Here is an 18,745-nt window from a genome sequence, read left to right on the forward strand (position 1 = left end):
GCATATATCATCACCCTGCTGTCGGAAAACCCTAGCCTGGGCTACTGCTTTGTGGGATGCCCAAAGTCCCTGCTGTGCCAGCTACTCTACCTTTGCTGAAGAATTCAAGCGGTGTTTCAAGGTCCTACCAACGGCCTGACTCAGCCAAACAGCCTCTGACTCTCCGCCAAGGTCGGCGCAGCGTGACGACTATGCCATCCAGTTCCGCACTGTGGCAGCAGCAAGTGGCTGGAACGACGAGGTGCTCACAGTGTGTTTTTTGAAGGGTCTTTCTGACACCATCCAAGATGAACTGGCCACTCGGGAACCACCGGACAACCTCGAGTCCCTTATCAAGTGTGCTTCACGCATAGACCAGCGTCTGAGAGAGAGAGAACTCAACCGTAGACCGCCACCCTAGCTCCTATCGGTTCCAGCTCCGAGTCTCCACCTTTATCCTCGCTGGCTCCACCAGAACCCATGCAGGTTGGACGCATCTCCCAGGCTGAGAGAGACCGCCGGATGAGGGAGCGATGCTGTCTATATTGCCGCAAACCGGCCATTTCCGCTCCACGTGTCTCGGGCTCCAGGGAAACGCACTCTCCCGTGCAGGCCTGGAGGACTGTAACGGGAAACATAACCTCCTCCCATCCATCCAACTCCCGCCTGCTCATTCCAGTTACCCTTTCCTGGGACGCCACGAGTTTTCTCTTCAAGCCTTGGTAGACTCTGGAGCCGCCAGGTAACTTCATGGATGGGGTCTGGGCGAAGGAGAATGGCGTTCCTTCTGAACCTCTAAGTGACCCATAAGGGTTACTACGTTGGATAGAAGCCCTTTGGGATCTGACTTGTCACTCGTGCCACTACCCCCTTCGACTTTCAGTTTCCCAACACCAGGAAGTGATGAACTTTCATCTGACTCCTGTTCCGAGTCCCTCTCGTCCTTGGTTATCCCTGGCTTCACAGCCATAACCCTCACATCGACTGGTCTGTGGGCACTATCAAGCAGTGGGGTCCTACGTGCCAAGCCACTTGTATCTTCCCGAGTCCCAGAGTTCCCCTTCGAGTCTCTAGAATCCATCGACCTGTCCGAGTTCCCGAGTGTTACCATGACCTCAAACTGGTATTTAGAAACAGAGGCACCAAACTACCACCCCATAGACCTTACGATTGCACCATCGACCTGTTGCCGGGACCTGCCCTCCCAGGGTCGGATCTTTTCCCTTTCTCCTCCCGAACGAGCTGCTATGGATACCTACATCAAGACGCTCTGGCAGCAGCCTCATGCGTCCATCTACCTCGCCGCGGGAGCAGGGTTTTTCTTTGTGGCAAGAAGACGTGTGATTACGACCTTGCATCGACTACCGGGGACTCAATGCCATAACCGTCCGTAACCGCTACCCGCTACCCCTTATGGCCACAGCCCTTGAGCTGCTCCAGGAAGCAGTTGTCTTCACTAAGCTTGACCTGCGAACGCATACCATCTTGTGCGATCAAACCGGGACGAGTGAAGACCGCTTTCAACACGCCTACTGTCACTACGAATACTCGGGATGCCCTTCGCCTGACCAACGCTCCGGCTGTGTTCCAAGGCTCATAAACGATGTGCTTAGGGATATGCTTAACATCTTTGTTTGTTTACTTGGATGACATCCTCATCTTTCGAGCTCCCTTCAAGAACACACTAAGCATGCAGACAATGCTCAAACGCCTCCTAGACACCATTTGTACGTTAAGCCGGAAAAGTGTGAATTCCATTCCTCTCGAGTACAATTCCTGGGATTTATAGTGGAACCCGGTCGAGTCCAGATGGACCCCAAGAAGGTAGGGGCGTAGCGGATTGGCCCACCCCCAAGTCCGTTAAGGAAGTTCAGCGTTTCCTGGGCTTCACCAACTTTTACCGCAAGTTCATCAAGAACTTCAGCTCGGTGGCAGCCCCTCTCTCAGATGTAACCAAGGGTGCAACACAAGGTTTCTGTGGGGAAAGAGAAGCTGAGACGGCCTTCCAAGGACTCAAGCAGCGCATCCTCTCTGCTCCCATCCTGACACTACCAACGGCGGATGAACCTTTTGTGGTGGAGGTAGACGCATCAGAGGTTGGGGTTGGAGCTGTCCTGTCTCAGAGGGTGAAGACAAGCTTCATCCTTGCGCCTTCTCTCTCACCGGCTTACCCCGGCCGAGAGGAATTACGATGGGGGATCGTGAACTCCTAGCAGTTAAGATGGCATTGAAGGAATGGAGACACTGGTCGAGGGGGCTTCTCAACCGTTTCAAGTGCTTACGGACCACAAAAATCTGGAGTATATCCAGCAGGCGAAGCGGTTGAACTCCAGACAAGCTCGATGGTCTCTTTTCTTTAGCCGATCAGTTTATCCTCACCTATAGACCCGGGTCGAAGAATCTCAAACCGGACGCCTTGTCACGAATCTACTCTCCTGCCATTCCGAAGATACTGACATGACTGTCCTTCCGGCCGCAGATCGTGCCTCCGATCTCGTGCAAGTGGAGGATACCGTGAAAAAAGCTCAAGCCATCGAACCGGGGCCTGGAGGAGTCCTGCTAATCGTTGTTTGTTCCCAAGCAGCAATCCCAAGTCCTTCTGTGGGGCACTCTCTCGCCTCACCTGTCACCGGGCGTAGGTCGCACTGGAGTTCATCCAGCGTAAGTTCTGGTGGCCCACCATAAAAGAAGACATTGCCATTTTCGTCAAGCCTGTTCCGTGTGCTGCCAGGGAAAATCCTCTCACCTCCGCCCTCAAGGACTCCTTCACCCTCTATCTATTCCCACCGACCCTGGTCCCATATCTCGTTGGACTTTATTACTGCCTTCCTCCGTCCCATGGTAATACTACGATCCTAGTCATCATCGACAGGTTTTCTAAGGCGGCCAGGTTTGTTCCCTTGACCAAATTACCTTCTGCCAAGGAAACACTGAGTTGGTGATTAACCATGTGTTCCGAGTCTTTGGATTCCGCAAGATGATATGGTTCCGACAGAGGTCCCCAGTTCGCCTCAAGGTTTTGGAAGGCCTTCTGCCCACTCATAGGGGCCACGGCCAGTTTATCTTCAGGGTACCATCCGGAGTCCAATGGCCAAACTGAGAGGATGAATCAGGAGCTGGAAACCACCCTCAGATGCATGGTTCCAACAACCCGCCACATGGTCATCCTTCATTGTTTGGGCTGAGTACGCGCACAACACCTTGTGCTCCTCCTCCACTGGTATATCCCGCATGAGTGTCAGTTTGGCTATGCGCCTCTATTGTCCCGACCAGGAGGCAGAAGTCAGAGTGCCTTCAGCCTCGAGTTCATCAGACGCTGTCGGCTTACGTGGAAGAAGGCACGTCTTAATCTTCTGCGTCCTCTCAGCAGTACCAACGACAAGCCAACAGACGTCGCTGTCCCGGTCCTACCCTGTACCCGGCCAGAGAGTATGGCTCTCAACTAAAAACTTACCACTACGGGTGGAGTCTCGCAAACTGTCCCAGAGGTTCATCGGTCCCTTCAAGATTGCCAGGAGTGTCCGGCCGCAGGCAGACCTCCGCCCGTGTCATCGGTGGCCAGTCGGCTTATACCGTCCACCGGATACTGGATTCCCGCCGGGTGCAGCGGTCCTGGCAGTATCTGGTGGACTGGGAAGGCTACGGTCCCGAGGAGCGCTCCTGGTTCCTCCAAGACATACTGGACCCTGACCTCATTCGTCAGTTCAGGACCCTCCACCCTGAGAAGGCTGGTAGAACGTCAGGAGCCGTCTCCAGGAGGGGATTTAATTAGAGCAAGAAAAACAAAAGGTACAAAAAAGGTGCAATGGGGACATCTAGTGACCAAAACCCGAACAGTCTTGGCCAAAACCTGACAGGGTCACTGTCAATAATGGCTAAACCCTGGCCACGACCCCACTCTTAGGGGGAGTGGGATGAGCAGAAAACACATTTCCATGTCATACTTGTACATGTGTGAAACAGGACAAATATAAGCACCCCATATTTTATATAGTGCACTACTTTTAATCAGAGCCTGAGGGGAGTCCTCTTGGGTCCTGGTCAAAATAATGCATTAAATAGGGAATAGCGAACTGTTTAGAAGGCCTTTTGCCTTTTGGTAGGCCGTCATTGTAACTAAGACTTTGTTCTAATCTGACTTGCCTAGTTAAATAAAGATACATTTTTTTTAAATCTGAGGTATTAAAAAATCTGAGGCAGCCCTAGGTCTTCTTCCAGTAGTGTCTGTGTAAGAGTCTGATGGAGCTGCAGTGTTTTACAGGCCATTGTGAGAGCTATGAAAATTCACTGGAGGACTGATTCCCTGATATGATCTCGCTGTGGAGGAACGGTCAGCGATAAGTCAGAGGGAAGCAGGGAATGAAGGGAGGGGTAAGGAGGATGCTGTGCTCTGACATATTACATCATACAGCTGCTGAGAATTAAACTAGTCACAAAATGCACATGAAATACCACGACCGGACTTCCCTTTCTCTTTATTTAGATTTTGACCACTCGTTCTCTTTCTCTGTTAATTTTTGTATTTCTCTCTCTCTCTCCCTCCCTCCCTCCCTCCCTCCTTTCTAGAAGCCGTATTTAATATATTAGGCCAGTCTCTTTAAATATGTCTTCTGCAGCCCTGGTTGTGTCTCAGTGATTTGGATCTCTGGCTTATTTCCCTTCCCTTGCCTTCCCTTCTTCCCCAGGGGCAGAGTGGGTGCTCAGCCAGCGTCAACGGAGATGTCACAGGGGAGCCAAATGTATTAGGCTAATGTTATGAGTGAATAACATTGCTGTAAACCCCCAACGCGTCTCGCCACTGCTGCCACTACTCGCTACAGGGTGGTGGGCGGCAGGCTGTACCGCCACTGCAGCAGCTGCAGATAATCATCTCCAGCTCAGTAGCCGCAGCTAATAATCCCCCAGTATAATCTTCAATTGGAACCGCCGCGCTAATCTCTGACAGGAATTATCGCTACCGTTTAGAGTGTCTTGCGTCAGTTGTTACTCGGGTGCAGGCACATGTGTGTATGGGGGGGCTGGGGGGTTGCTCGACAACACTGTGTGTGTGTGTGTGTGTGTGTGTGTGTGTGTGTGTGTGNGTGTGTGTGTGTGTGTGTGTGTGTGTGTGTGTGTGTGTGTGTGTGTGTGTGTGTGTGTGTGTGTGTGTGTGTGTGTGTGTGTGTGTGTGTGTGTGTGGAGGCCAGTGGTCCACTGACTGGCTGGCTTTTTAAAATGTGTTGTTCTGATAACTGAGCAGCAATTTAAGCTGTGGATTTCCTTGTTAGTAGACAGATGATGTATTATGTCGTGTTCCACAACCTGGCTTCTTTAATGGGGAAAATAGGAGAAAAGCTTAATGGTGTTGGAGCTTGGAGGCTGCCAGACAGACAGCTGGCTTTGTGGAGACACACAGTGGGGCAACGTTCCCTCAATGTTCCCTCTCGACGCTGTCCTTCTAATAACACCTCTGCATCCATTCCCTTACGCGAATAAAGCCAATATATTCTAGCCTGCCGGCCTCTTTGACTCAGTAAAGACTTTTGCCGTCACGTCGCCAGAGGAAAACGAGGGCTGTTGAAGTGTGAGACAGACTAATTTGCTTGTCAGGGCACTAGGGAGTTTTGTCAACACCACATAACAGCCCCATATTGTTCTTACTGCATAGTGACGCACACACTGTTACCCCTGTCGAGTTTGGTGTGGCCAACGTTTAAAAATAAATACCTATTTATTTCTGTTGAGGCTTTGTGAAGTAGTGATGTAACATTGTTGTCAAGCCTCAGTTCCTAGCTTCAGTATCTGTTGCTCACGGACATACAGGTACTCCAACACAGATCTAGGATCAGCTTCCACCTCCTCCAATCCACACCTAGCAAAACCCCCAAACTGACCATAAATCAGCATCTAGGGCAACTTTATTTTACACCTGGGTCGTGTTCATTAGGCACCAAATAGAAGGAATATAATTTGATCTCTGAGAAATTAAGCTAATTGATTGGCCCTTTTAATTTATAGGATTCATATAATTTTCAATAAATATAGTACCTAACATCCAATTTGGACCATAATTATTTCTAACAATGAGTAAGACATGAGGAATCATCCACAGACCAGTCACCCACAGACCTCCCACACCCCACACCAATCCCACCCCAACAACCAGTATACAGTATCAGTTCTCTATATCTGACAAGTAGTGCTGCGCTTGGAGTATTGCTTCTTCAACCTTTGTGAATCTGTTGATGGTTTTATTCCCCTGTTCAGAGAAAATAGCTTGTGTTCTTTACCATAAATGATTGTGAGGAACCAAGTTTTTCCCACTTGATGCTGCTGTTCCTGCTGCTGCCACCACACCCATTTCATCTCGTCATGAGCAAAAGCTATTGGTTTTCTACCCAAAGTTGAAAAGACAATATTGTGATCCGTTTGTGACCGACCAGCTCGATTCGGTCTTAAAAGTAGCAACATTTAAAATGTTGTTTTTGTACATAGGATAAAAGTAGAAACTCAGAGCAAGGACAATGGTATATCATACACTACAGTTTCTGTATAGCACTTTGTGACATCGGATGATGTAAAAAGGGATTTATAAATACAATTGATTGATTGAATGGGAAAGTAATGCTGCTTTGAAAGTTGAAAATAGCCCTTGAATGTTTTTGTACACGTACTGGAAAGTTCTTTGTCAGCGCCCATTCAGCATTGTTCACACCCTCTTAAGCCTTAGCCCCACCCATCTCTTTAAGGATTCACATACATGACATCAGCAGCCTGGTGGTCCAAAATAGCATGACTGGTGTATTTTAACACCAATAAACCCATCAGTTTAAAAATGTATTTACTAACCAGGCAACTTAAAGCAACTTTCTTAACAATACTTTGGTTCGTTTCTAGCTTGTTAGCTAGCAAGCTAATGTTAAGTTACAGGAAAATATACTCACAACACGCTCATTATTTGCAAGTTAACGGCAAGCAAATTACAGAATTTAATAGTTTACGGTTGTGAGTGTGACAAAATAAAAGCAGGGCATTCTACCAGAGAATTTTTGAGCTTGGACACTGTCTCGTTGGCCTAACGTTATTTCCTAATTTGACTTTAATGTAGGTCATGTTGTTCTTCACGTTACCGTTGCTGGTAAACACACACTATATCAAATCAAATCAAAGTTTATTGGTCACATGCACAGAATACAGAAGGTGTAAACTGTACAGTGATATGGTACCTTGCATAGTGGAATATTTTGTTTAGACATGCAGCTAGCTAGCTAGCTACAAAATGAACCATAATCCCAACTCATAATGTTACTATGCTGCATCAACCTGCAGGTAGCTAACCAACTAGATTCAATGTTAGCTAGCTAGCTAGCTAACATTAGGCTATAAATAGCAATGCACATGGCTCTGAGATACAATTAATATTACCTCACAGGTCATACACGATGGTGGGTTGGTGGGTTTGTGCCAACCCACCAGCGACTGTGGGTTTCTGCCCATAGGCGACGTTGTTGCCGGTGAGGTCTGGTGAGGACCTGCCTTACAACAGGCCTACAAGCCCTCAGTCCAGCCTCTCTCAGCCTATTGCGGACAGTCTGAGCACTGATGGAGGGATTGTGCGTTCCTGGTGTAACTCGGGCAGTTGTTGTTGCCATCCTGTACCTGTCCTGCAGGTGTGATGTTCAGATGTACCGATCCTGTCCTGGTGTTGTTACACGTGGTCTGCCACTACGAGGACAATCAGCTGTCCGTCCTGTCTCCCTGTAGCGCTATCTTAGGCGTCTCACAGTACGGACATGGCAATTTATTGCCCTGGCCACATCTGCAGTCCTCATGCCTCCTTGCAGCATGCCTAAGGCACATTCACGCAGATGAGCAGGGACCCTGGGCATCTTTCTTTTGGTATTTTTCAGAGTCAGTAGAAAGGCCTCTTTAGTGTCCTAAGTTTTCATAACTGTGACCTTAATTGCCTACCGTCTGTAAGCTGTTAGTGTCTTAACGACCGTTCCACAGGTGCATGTTCATTAATTGTTTATGGTTCATTGAACAAGCATGGGAAACAGTGTTTAACCCTTTACAATGAAGATCTGTGAAGTTATTTGGATTTTTACGAATTATCTTTGGAAGACAGGGTCCTGAAAAAGGTCTGTTTCTTTTTTTGCTGAGTTTAGTACTGTGCGCCTACCATAGTCTGTTCTAGACTTGGGGACTGTGAAGAGACCTCTGGTGGCATGTCTTGTGGGGTATGCGTGGGTGTCCAAGCTGTTTCCAAGTATTTTAATGTTAGCTCTCTGTGTACGATTGAGGGCCAGCCATGCTGCCCTGTTCTGAGCCAATTACAATTTTCCTAAATCCCTCTTTGTGGCACCTGACCACACTACTGAACATTAGTCTAGGTGCGACAAAACTAGGGCCTGTAAGACCTGCCTTGTTGATAGTGTTGTTAAGAAGGCAGAGCAGCCTTAGCTACTGTTGTATCAATATGTTTTGACCATGACAGTTTACAATACAGGTTTACTCCAAGCAGTTTAGTCACTTGCTCAATTTCCACATTATTATTTATGAGATGTAGTTGAGGTTTAGAGTTTAGTGAATGATTTGTCCCAAATAAAATGCTTTTAGTTTTGGAAATATTTAGGACTAACATTTTCCTTACTACCCATTCCGAAACTAACTGCAGCTCTTTGTTAAGTGTTGCAGTCATTTCAGTTGCTGTAGTAGCTGACGTGTATAGCGTTGAGTCATCTGCATACATAGACACACTGGCTTAACTCAAAGCCAGTGGCATGTCGTTAGTAAAGATAGAAAAAAAGTAAGGGGCCTAAACAGCTACCCTGGTGAATTCCTGATTCTCCCTGGATTATGTTTGAAAGGCTTCCATTAAAGAACACCTTCTGTGTTCTGTTAGACAAGTAACTATTTATCCACATTATAGTAGGGGGTGTAAAGCCATAACACATACGTTTTTCCAGCAGCAGACGATAATGTCAAAAGCTGCACTGAAGTCTAACAAGACAGCCCCCACAATAATTTTATCATCAATTTCTCTCAGCCAATCATCAGTCATTTGTGTAAGTGCTGTACTTGTTGAGTGTCCTTCCCTATAAGCGTGCTGAAAGTCTGTTGTCAATTTGTTTACTCTGAAATAGCATTGTATCTGGTCAAACACAATTTTTTCCAGAAGTTTACTAAGGGTTGCTAACAGGCTGATTGGTCGGCTATTTGAGGGGCTTTACTATTCTTGGGTAGCGGAATTACATTAGCTTCCCTCCAGGCCTGAGGACACACACTTTCTAGTAGGCTTAAATTGAAGATGTGGCCAATAGGAGTGGAAACATCGTGCTCTATTGTCCTCAGTCATTTTCCATCCAGATTGTCAGACCCCGATGGCTTGTTATTGTTGATAGACAACACACATTTTTTTCACCTCTTCCACACTGACTTTACGGAATTCAGAAGTACAATTCTTGTCTTTCAAATTTGGTCAGATATACTTGGATGTGTACTGTCAGTGTTTGTTGCTGGCATGTCATACCTAAGTTTGCTTATCTTGCCAATGAAAAGTAATTTAAGTAGTTGGCAACATAGTGGGTTTTGTGATGAATGAGCCATCTGATTCAATGAATGATGGAGTCGAGTTTGCCTTTTTTTCTGCAGACTGTAGACAGGGGTTTCGTACAACAGGCTTCTTTCTGTGTGTTCTTTTTTCAACCTCATTCGCATATTTGCAATCAAACTAGAATTTTCTCCACCTCCTTAGCTATCATACTCTGCTTCCACCGGGCATTCCACTGATTTCAAAAGTCTGTTCTCCAGAAAGTGGAGCGCAACACTATTGCAGTTATTTGTGTGTGGTGGCAGTATTAGCAACAGTGGCATCTAGCGGGAAAAAATTGATACTTTCACACTAATTGATTTAATCGACCCTGAACAAACGCACTTTTCATCCTGTGATGACCTCTGACCTCTATCATTTGACCCTGTCCTTTGTCCAATCAGATGGTCTAATGAGTGAAGGGGAGTTCCTGGACATAACAGAGATCAAGCGGCATCAGGCGGAAGAGTTTGAGTGCATCACTAACAACGGAGTGACGCAGCCCGACATACGCAAGGTCAAGGTCACCGTCAACTGTGAGTGTCCCTATAAACCACAAAACACACGCATGCACTCACATACACAGACACACAGACAGACAAAGAAACAGTCACAGACACAGACACCCCACACATAGTATACATCCCATAAGATAATACTATACTGAACGAAAATATAAACGCAACATGCAACAATTAAAAATATTTTGCTGAGTTACAGTTCAGATGAGGAATCAGTCAATTGAATTAACTTCATTAGGTCCTAATCTATGGATGTCACATGACTGGTTACAGATACCGTTTTAAAAAATGGACCTCAAAATGGGCATCAGGATCTCGTCATGGAATTTTTGTGCATTCAAATTGCCAATCGATAAAATGCAATTGTATTCGTTGTCCGTAGATTATGCCTGCCCATACCATAACCCCACTGCATCCATGGGGCACTCTGTTCGCAATGTTGACATCAGCAAACCACTCGCCAAGAGTGTGCTAAAGGGTGGCTATTTGAAGAATCTCAAATATAAAATATATTTTGATTTGTTGAACACTTTTTGGTTTTCTACATTATTCCATATGTGTTATTTCATAGTTTTGATGTCGTCACTATTATTCTACAATGTGGAAAATATTTAAAAAATACAGAAAAATCCTTGAATGAGTAGGTGTTCTAAAACGTTTGTATGTCTTAATAATTTTATATGTCATGTATTTATCAACCTCAACCTTTCTCGGCCTTGAAGGTCACTGAGCCTTTCTTTGTCTGAGCTTAACTTTTAATCACTATCGTTGTGTACATATGTTAAAGATTTCTCTCACTTCTCCCTCCTTCTTCCTTGTTCAGACCCTCCCATGATCACAGACGTGAAGAACATGCCAGCCCAGCTGGGCAAGACGGCCATTTTGCGCTGTGAGGCCATGGCAGTACCCACAGCCTCCTTTGAGTGGTACAGAGACGACCGCAGGTAAGAAAAATACTTCCTCCTTCTCCTTCACTTTTTCTCTAATAGGACGGTTTTGCTAGCACAGACTGGAATTTGTTCCGGTATTCATCCAATGGCATTGAGGAGTATACCACCTCAGTCACCGGCTTCATCAATAAGTGCATCGATATCCAACCAGAAGCCATGGATTACAGGCAACATCTGCACTGAGCTAAAGGCTGAAGCTGCCGCTTTCAAGGAGCGGGACACTAATCCGGACGCTTATAAGAAATCCCACTATGCCCTCAGACGAACCATCAACCAGGCAAAGCGTCAATACAGGACTAAGATTGAATCCTACTATACCAGCTCTGATGCTCGTCAGATGTGGCGCGAGCCTACCAGACGGGCCTTTTATGCTCGCTTCGAGGCAAGCAACGGTGAAGCATGCATGAGAGCACCAGCTGTTCCGGACGACTGTGTGATCACTCTCTCCGTAGCTGATGTGAGCAAGACCTTAAAACTGGTCAACATGACTGGTTGCATCACCACCTGGTATAAAAACTGCTCGGCATCCGACCGTAAGGCGCTACAGAGGGTAGTGTGTACGGCCCAGTACATCACTGGGGCCAAGCTTCCTGCCATCCACGACCTATATACTAGGCGGTGTCAGAGGAAGGCCCAAAAAATTGACAAAGACTCCAGTCACCCAAGTCGTAGACTGTTCTCTTTGCTACAGCACGACAAGCGGTACCGGAGCGCCAAGTCTAGGTCCAAAAGACTCCTACCCCCAAGCCATAAGACTGCTGAACAAGTAATCAAATGGCCACCCGGACTATTTGCATTGACCCCCCCCCCTCCCTTTGTTTTTACACTGCTGCTACTCGCTGTTTGTTATCTATGCATAGTCACTTTACACCTACCTACATGTACAAATTACCTAGTAAATATTTTCTTAACTCTATTTTCTTAAATCTGCATTGTTGGTTAAGGGCTTGTAAGTAAGCATTTCATGTTGTATTTGGCGCATGTGACAAATACAATTTGATTTGATTTGATTTAATAGGTTAGGTAGATTTTCTTCCTGTATTGCTAACACATCCTTTCAGATATAAACAAAGTTATTTCTCTCTCTCACTCTCTGTCTGTCTTTCTCTCTCGAATAACACATTCCCCCTCCTCTGTAACTACCTCACCTGACAATTCTGATAGTCAAAATTAAACAGCACTTAAATCTACAATACCTTCTGGTGTACCTTCTCTCTTTCTTCCCTCTTTCCCATGGCACTTTGTTTATATTTGAAAGGATTGGGTAAATGTAACCAAAAAGCTGAGCTTTTACCATATTACTCATTGCAATCCAATCCTTTGCTGTCGAGACAGAGAGAGAAAGAACACAGAACAGAGAGAGAGGGGGGTGGGAGAGAGAGAGAACACAGTCTAATGGGGCACACCAGGAAGTATTGTAGGTTTAAGTGCTGTTAGATTTTTATTGGAATTGTCAGGTGAGGTAGTGATAGAGAGGAGGGGGAATGTGTTATTCTGAGATCTCTGGGGAGAATATAGTAACAGTCTCCTGCTAGAGGTGTGATTTAATGTTCTCTCTCTCTCTCTGTCTCTCTCGACAGCAAAGGATTGGATTGTAATGAGTAATATGGTAAAAACTCAGCTCTGTATTGGTAACACTTACCCAATCCTTTCAAATATAAACAAAATGCCATGGGAGAGAAGAAAAAGAGAGAGAGAGAGCGAGAGTGAGAGAGAGCAAGAGAGAGAGTGAAAGAGAGAGAGAAAGAGAGAGAGAAAGAAAGAGAGAGAGAAAGAGAGAGAGCAAGAGAGAGAGCAAGAGAGAGAGAAAGAGAGAGAGCAAGAGAGAGAGCAAGAGAGAGAGCAAGAGAGAGAGAAAGAGAGAGAGAAAGAGAGAGAGCAGTGTAATGTGGCACACCAGAAAGTATTGTAGATTTAAGTGCTGTTACATTTTGAATATTAGAATTGTCAGGTGAGGTGGTGACAATTCAGAGGGGGCTTGTAAGTACGCATGTCACGGTAAGGTCTACATCTGTTGTATTTGGCACATGTGATTAATACAATTTGATTTGATTTGATTTAATAGGTTAGGTAGATTTTCTTCCTGTATTGCTGACATACTTTCAGATATAAACAAAGTTATTTCTCTCTCTCTCCATCGGTCGCTCGCTCATCCCCCCACTCTACCCCTCTCTCTCTATCTACCTCCTCCCGCTCTCTTTGTCCCGCCCTCTCTCTCTATCTCACCCACCTTTCTCCCTCTCTCTCTCTGTATCAGGCCGGTAGAGAGCGATAACACTCTGAGGATCAAGAACGAGAAGACGCGTTCACTGCTTCTCTTTACCAACGTGACGGACAAACACTTTGGCAACTACACTTGTTTTGCCTCCAACAGGCTGGGAGCCTCCAACGCCAGCATGCTGCTCTTCCGTGAGTCTCTTTAAGCATTCAGACACACACACACACACACATACGTAAGCATGCATACGTACACACAGATAGCCACATGCAGACACAGACACATGCATACATACCGCAGGAGGTTGGTGACACCTGAATTGGGGAGGACGGGCTTTTGGTAATGGCTGAAGAAGAATAAGTGGAATGGTATCAAATACATCAAACACATGGTTTCCACGCTCAATTCCGGACATTATTATGAGCCGTCCTCCCCTCAGCAGCCTCCTGTGATGCATACACACACAGACTCACATATTATACTGTACATACACATGCACGCACACACACTTCCATACATGTGTCTAAGCTCATTCTACTTCACTCAATCACACAAGTAGTCACATGTGCATGCACACATACTTAGAGAAGGAAACCAATGCAAACACACACCTAGTCACACACTGCATCCCCATCTCTCTTCCTCTCCCTGCTCACGGTGCTGGATTTTCTCATTTCCCTCCCTCCTTCCCAATCCCTCCTTCCATCTTGCCATCTCTTTATTCGCCGCCCCATTACACCAAAGAGCTTTTCTCCTCCATTTCTCCCTCTGTTCTGTCCTGTTCTGTTACCCCAGGAAGTTGTCGTGTCTCTCCTTCTCTCTCCTCCCGTCTTGCATTAGCCCTCCCCAATGAGAGATTTCCAACACTGTGTTCTCTCGCTCCCTCTATCCCTCCCTCTCTCCCGCCTTCCACGCTCTGACATTACCATCTTAAGTGAGCCCCTTCATCTCCTCCCTTTCTCTTCTTTCATTCCCTTGTTCTGCCGTTTCCTCGGCAAGTCTCCCTCCAATGACTCACCCCCAGCCAGTCTCATACATCCTTCTGCGCCGCCTTCCTCCATTCCCTCCTCTGTCGGCCCTTGTGTCTTATCTCGCCATCATCTGTCTTTCTCCTCTCCTTTTTTCGCCTAATCTTCCCCCTTCATCATTAGAAAAAGCTGGGTCTGAACCGTCTGTACGAATGGGACACAGACCGAAAATCGAACCACTCTGACTAATATAGCTTCGGGGATGGTTTTACACTCTGTCCCTGTCATTGCATTCAGACTTCATCCCAAAATGTTTTACCTCTTTTTACTTGTAGCTTACGTTTTCTCTGGTTGTTTCCTTTTTCCCTTACGAATTGTTCTCCACTCTTATTTCCCTCGGTTTCCTCTTTCCTTCTGGGGCCTGTCCTTCTCTCCCGGGCCCCTTGATGCAGGGCCGGGAGCCGTGTACGGACGAGGCGTGGCCGTCAACGTGGGGGTGAGTGCGGGTGTTGGCTTTTGGCTTTGCCTCTCTGTCTCTCTCCTGATGAAGGTCTAAGAGCTTTTCCCGGAAGTCCCATCCCGCCTGTGGAAGGAAGAAGGAATTTATTTAATTACGAACCCATCACTGTGAAACAAAAATAATATGCATTATTCAAAGTAGCCATTGACGCATCGCATCTCACACCCACACCAACTCTCCCCTCGCTACCTATATTGCCAACATCACCATACCACTCTCTCTCTTCATCCTGTTTCCAATGAGGGTCACCATGGTGATGTCTATAATGTGTTTATTAAGAATGATAATTGTGATGATGACGATGAAAACAGATATTTAACACCAGGATAATACTATTACAAATCTAAATCATGACTGATCTACAATAATGTTCATGGACGTTTGGAAACTAGGAGTGACAACGCTACTATTTATGGTTGGAACTACTCTATAATGAAAATGATTCGTTATTTTAATGAGGGTCACGTGACCTTGTTGAAAGCTGTCCATTGGCCCGTCGGTCCTGTGACATTTGACCCTATGATCATACAAGTACCATTTCATTCCGTTTTTAACCATGTGGCAGTGTATATGATGCGGCTGCTGCGAATGATGTCAAAACACACATGAAGGGTGGACGGTGGGGGTTCTATAACGCCTTTGCCCTTCTAGTGCATCCCTTTGGGATCTCAACCAAGAAGAAGCATGTGAGAAGACCCACTTCACCCCCCCTCCATCCACCCCCCACCCCTCTTTAAAAGAAAAATTGTCCTCTGCCCACCCCCTCCCCCCATCGTTAAGGTGGTTTGTGCTCCGTCCCGTGTGTAAATATAATGCAGTACAAAGGCCATGCCGTTACTAGAGGCAGTCTATCCACATCCAACCCTCCTTGGTTGGTGGCTAATGTAGTGGCTAATAAAATCTAAAACATCCAGCAAAACTACATTACCCATCAGCCTCTATTACAGTTTTCATAACCAGGAAGGGACTGTAGAAATAACAATCGTGTCTCCTGCTTTGAAGGCGTTGACCAGTCATCCTCCTTCCTTGTCGCTTGTTGATAGCATGTACCGGTTAGAGATGTTCCTGTCGTGAAACCTCCCTCCCACTCCCCCTCCTCCCCTGTCCGTTTTACTCTGCAAGGTTAAACTGCTATAACTTTTTGGGTGTTGATAATAATACTGATGATGTTAATAAGTATTTAAATAAATATGAAAAGTAATTCCATGTGAGAAAAAAAAAGAACACATTCTACTCCAGAGCTCATGACGAGCCGTGTGCAAAAAAATATTTTGTACTCAATCCCTCGGAGAAATCGCACTCGTTGAACTGAACGACAACGACAAAAGACGAAGTTGTAAGGTTTTCGAGTTGTGCTCTTTTTGACAAGGATTTTAAAAACACATCGAAGGTGATCCCGAGGGAGTCTTTTCATCCAAAAGAGTCCACAGTCAATGAAATGTAATATCGTTTGTAAACGTGTATGTATTAAAACCTTTGTTTTCATGCTGTTAACTGTATAATACATAGTACACATATTACACATATTCAACCAGCTGCCATAGCGTGTCACTCTCCAGACAGACCAGCTCCATAGATAAATGATTTAAAGCGATGTATGTAAAGCAGCGTCCCTGTAAGTCAGTCAGCCCCTGTATGGCAGGACAGGCGCACCAGGAGATAAAGATGTAATTAGCCATTACCTGTGGCTGGATAAGCGACAGGGCCTACACTCCCTGCTTCCCCCATGTCCTTCCCGCCAGCCATGGACAGGCCCCATAAATCACGTTCAATCCTGGCCCTGACAGCATCCTCCTCAAGGACACCCTCGTCCCTGTAAAGCAGACGCGGCGCGTCCTCACAAACCACCACACCTGGGCCCTGATTGAAACCCCCCCAGGGCTCAATTATCCAGCCACTTTACCTGCACAGATCAACCACTGAGACGTGTGCTATGAGGCTCGATGACACCCCAACCCCCCAACCGCTGTCTCTCTGTCATGTCCTGCTGTGTCTATGTCTATATGCAAACTCCCCCATAGTGAGCCAACCTGAATGGAGAGGTTGGCTCACACTAGCTGACTGCCCACAATTTCTGTCGCCATACAGGAATATGCAGCATCTGTGTTCAGTATTCTGCGAATAGCTGTCATCTTTTTTTGTTTTGATTTCATTTTAACCAGCAACATACCCGCTAACTCAGATATAGGAGAGGCATCCAATCTGGTTAATCTGTGCTATGATATTTAAGGGTGCCCCTAACAATCTATTCAAGAATGGAACTGTTTTAGTAATACTATTGTATGAAGTGTGCTAATATTTGAAGAGATGTGAAGCCCTAGCAAGAGTGAATGTTCCCTTTAGCAGGAGGCTAGTCAATGAAAACCTGTTTGTCTCACTGAATATAGTGCGCGATGTGTTCTGTTGATGCCCATTGCTCTATGCAATGTAGTCAGTCACTGGTATGTCTGAAGGGCAACACACAGACCCACTTGTGTTCATCTTGTTTTGCTCAGACTCACAGGACATTGATGGGTATCGATTTTCAAGCACAAGAGCAGGTTGTTTTGGTCAGTGATTCTGTTTTTCCTTCTTTGTCGTTTTCGATCCCCCTCTCTCACTCACGCTGTCTTTCTGTCTGTCTTCTCTCTTTCACATCCTCTGTCCCATGTCAGCACCCAGCTCAATTTTATCAGTGGAATAAACTTCTGCATGTACATACTCTGTCCTTGAAGAAAAAATGAAAAGAAAATAAGGAAACTGTCATGTTTCTCAATGTGGGTTTGAAAAAAAAGCATGTAAATGTTCGTTTTGGGGGGATTTTGAAAAACAAAAAGCTGTATCTTGTGTAAAGGCTGGGGGAAAGGCTGGGGGATATGCTTTTAAATTCATGCAATGGAGGGCGATATGTATGGTGGGCATTTGTAATAACCCCAAATGAGTTTGAGGGTCTCCATGAGTTCTTCATCAATGTGAAAGTTAATCAGAGGACTGGAAATGGGAAAAGGAAGGATGCAGCGAATACACTTCCTCGATGGGTGTGAGAGGACCTCCACACACAGTGGGAAGAAGCCCAGACTGGTACAGACAAAGGTCTGAGGCAGAGGGAGATGGGATGACTCTGACCAGACAGTAAACTCTCCATGGGGGAGAACGAGAAAAGACAAGGCAGACACTTGATAGGATAGCAGCTCAGATAAAATTCCTAAAATGGCCACTGCGTCGTTCCTCCTGAAGGAAGACATACCACAGCGTTGTCTATGATTACACCATGTAATATTAATAGCATTAGCACTGCAATGATCACAAACACTGTCTGTGTACAGGCAGCATTTCATGAATCTATCTGCTAGCCTATCAATGAGCGTTTACACTTTATTGATATGGTGTGGTGTCATATAGCTTGACCTGTAATTACAGCACAGAGACATGCTGTATGATTCTAATGGACGTAAGTGGTGTCATTACATGTAGTTCATCACTCCCAACAAATGGGGGCGATGCTAATTCTACGGGCGCCACTCGAGCATTGCTAAGCAGCACTTTTTGGCTTATGTTGATGTACATAATATAAACTAACTTGCTTCATTTATATATGAGATTATTTAAATGTTTTGAAGACAATTATAACCATATTTGGGTGGTGTATTTTTTATTTATGAATGACAAGTCTAGTTGTATATGGAAATACAGCGGGAGACGAGCAGTAGAAGCTAGATAACTATACACCCAGTCTCCGTTTGAATGTACTCGTTTTTTAAGTTGTGTATCTGTGTTAGATCCTGAATCACTATACGCACTATATTCCAGTCTCGCCACATTAAACAGTTCCTTTACAGACTTTCAGTTCCAAATGCAATGGTTAATCGATACATTGGACTGGATCGCTTGAAATTGAGCAATTTCTCCCCAGGCTCACTACCAGGGCCCAAAGACTGAATTGTCAAGTGTCTATATTAAGGCCTTAGAATAGAGAGCATAATTTATCATGCCTTGATACAAGACACCCCTAATTGCGCATTGATTTTCTCCCCATCTC

The 18,745-nt window shown here is 45.7% G+C and overlaps 1 protein-coding gene across 1 annotated transcript in view; it reads left to right on the forward strand.

Annotated features, from left to right (window-relative positions):
* The window catches only part of LOC111958691 (igLON family member 5-like), a 40,428-nt gene extending 25,188 nt beyond the window's left edge, over nucleotides 1-15,240 (forward strand). The window contains exons 5-8 of the mRNA XM_070437289.1: nucleotides 9,955-10,086; nucleotides 10,895-11,015; nucleotides 13,279-13,430; nucleotides 14,660-15,240. Coding sequence (XP_070293390.1) covers nucleotides 9,955-10,086; nucleotides 10,895-11,015; nucleotides 13,279-13,430; nucleotides 14,660-14,763 — 509 coding nt within the window. The 3' untranslated portion in view covers nucleotides 14,764-15,240. The remainder of the gene's footprint in view (nucleotides 1-9,954; nucleotides 10,087-10,894; nucleotides 11,016-13,278; nucleotides 13,431-14,659) is intronic.
* The last annotated feature ends 3,505 nt before the right edge of the window (nucleotides 15,241-18,745 follow it).

Source organism: Salvelinus sp. IW2-2015, linkage group LG35 (genome assembly GCF_002910315.2).
Source record: "Salvelinus sp. IW2-2015 linkage group LG35, ASM291031v2, whole genome shotgun sequence".
Lineage (NCBI taxonomy): Eukaryota > Metazoa > Chordata > Actinopteri > Salmoniformes > Salmonidae > Salvelinus > Salvelinus sp. IW2-2015.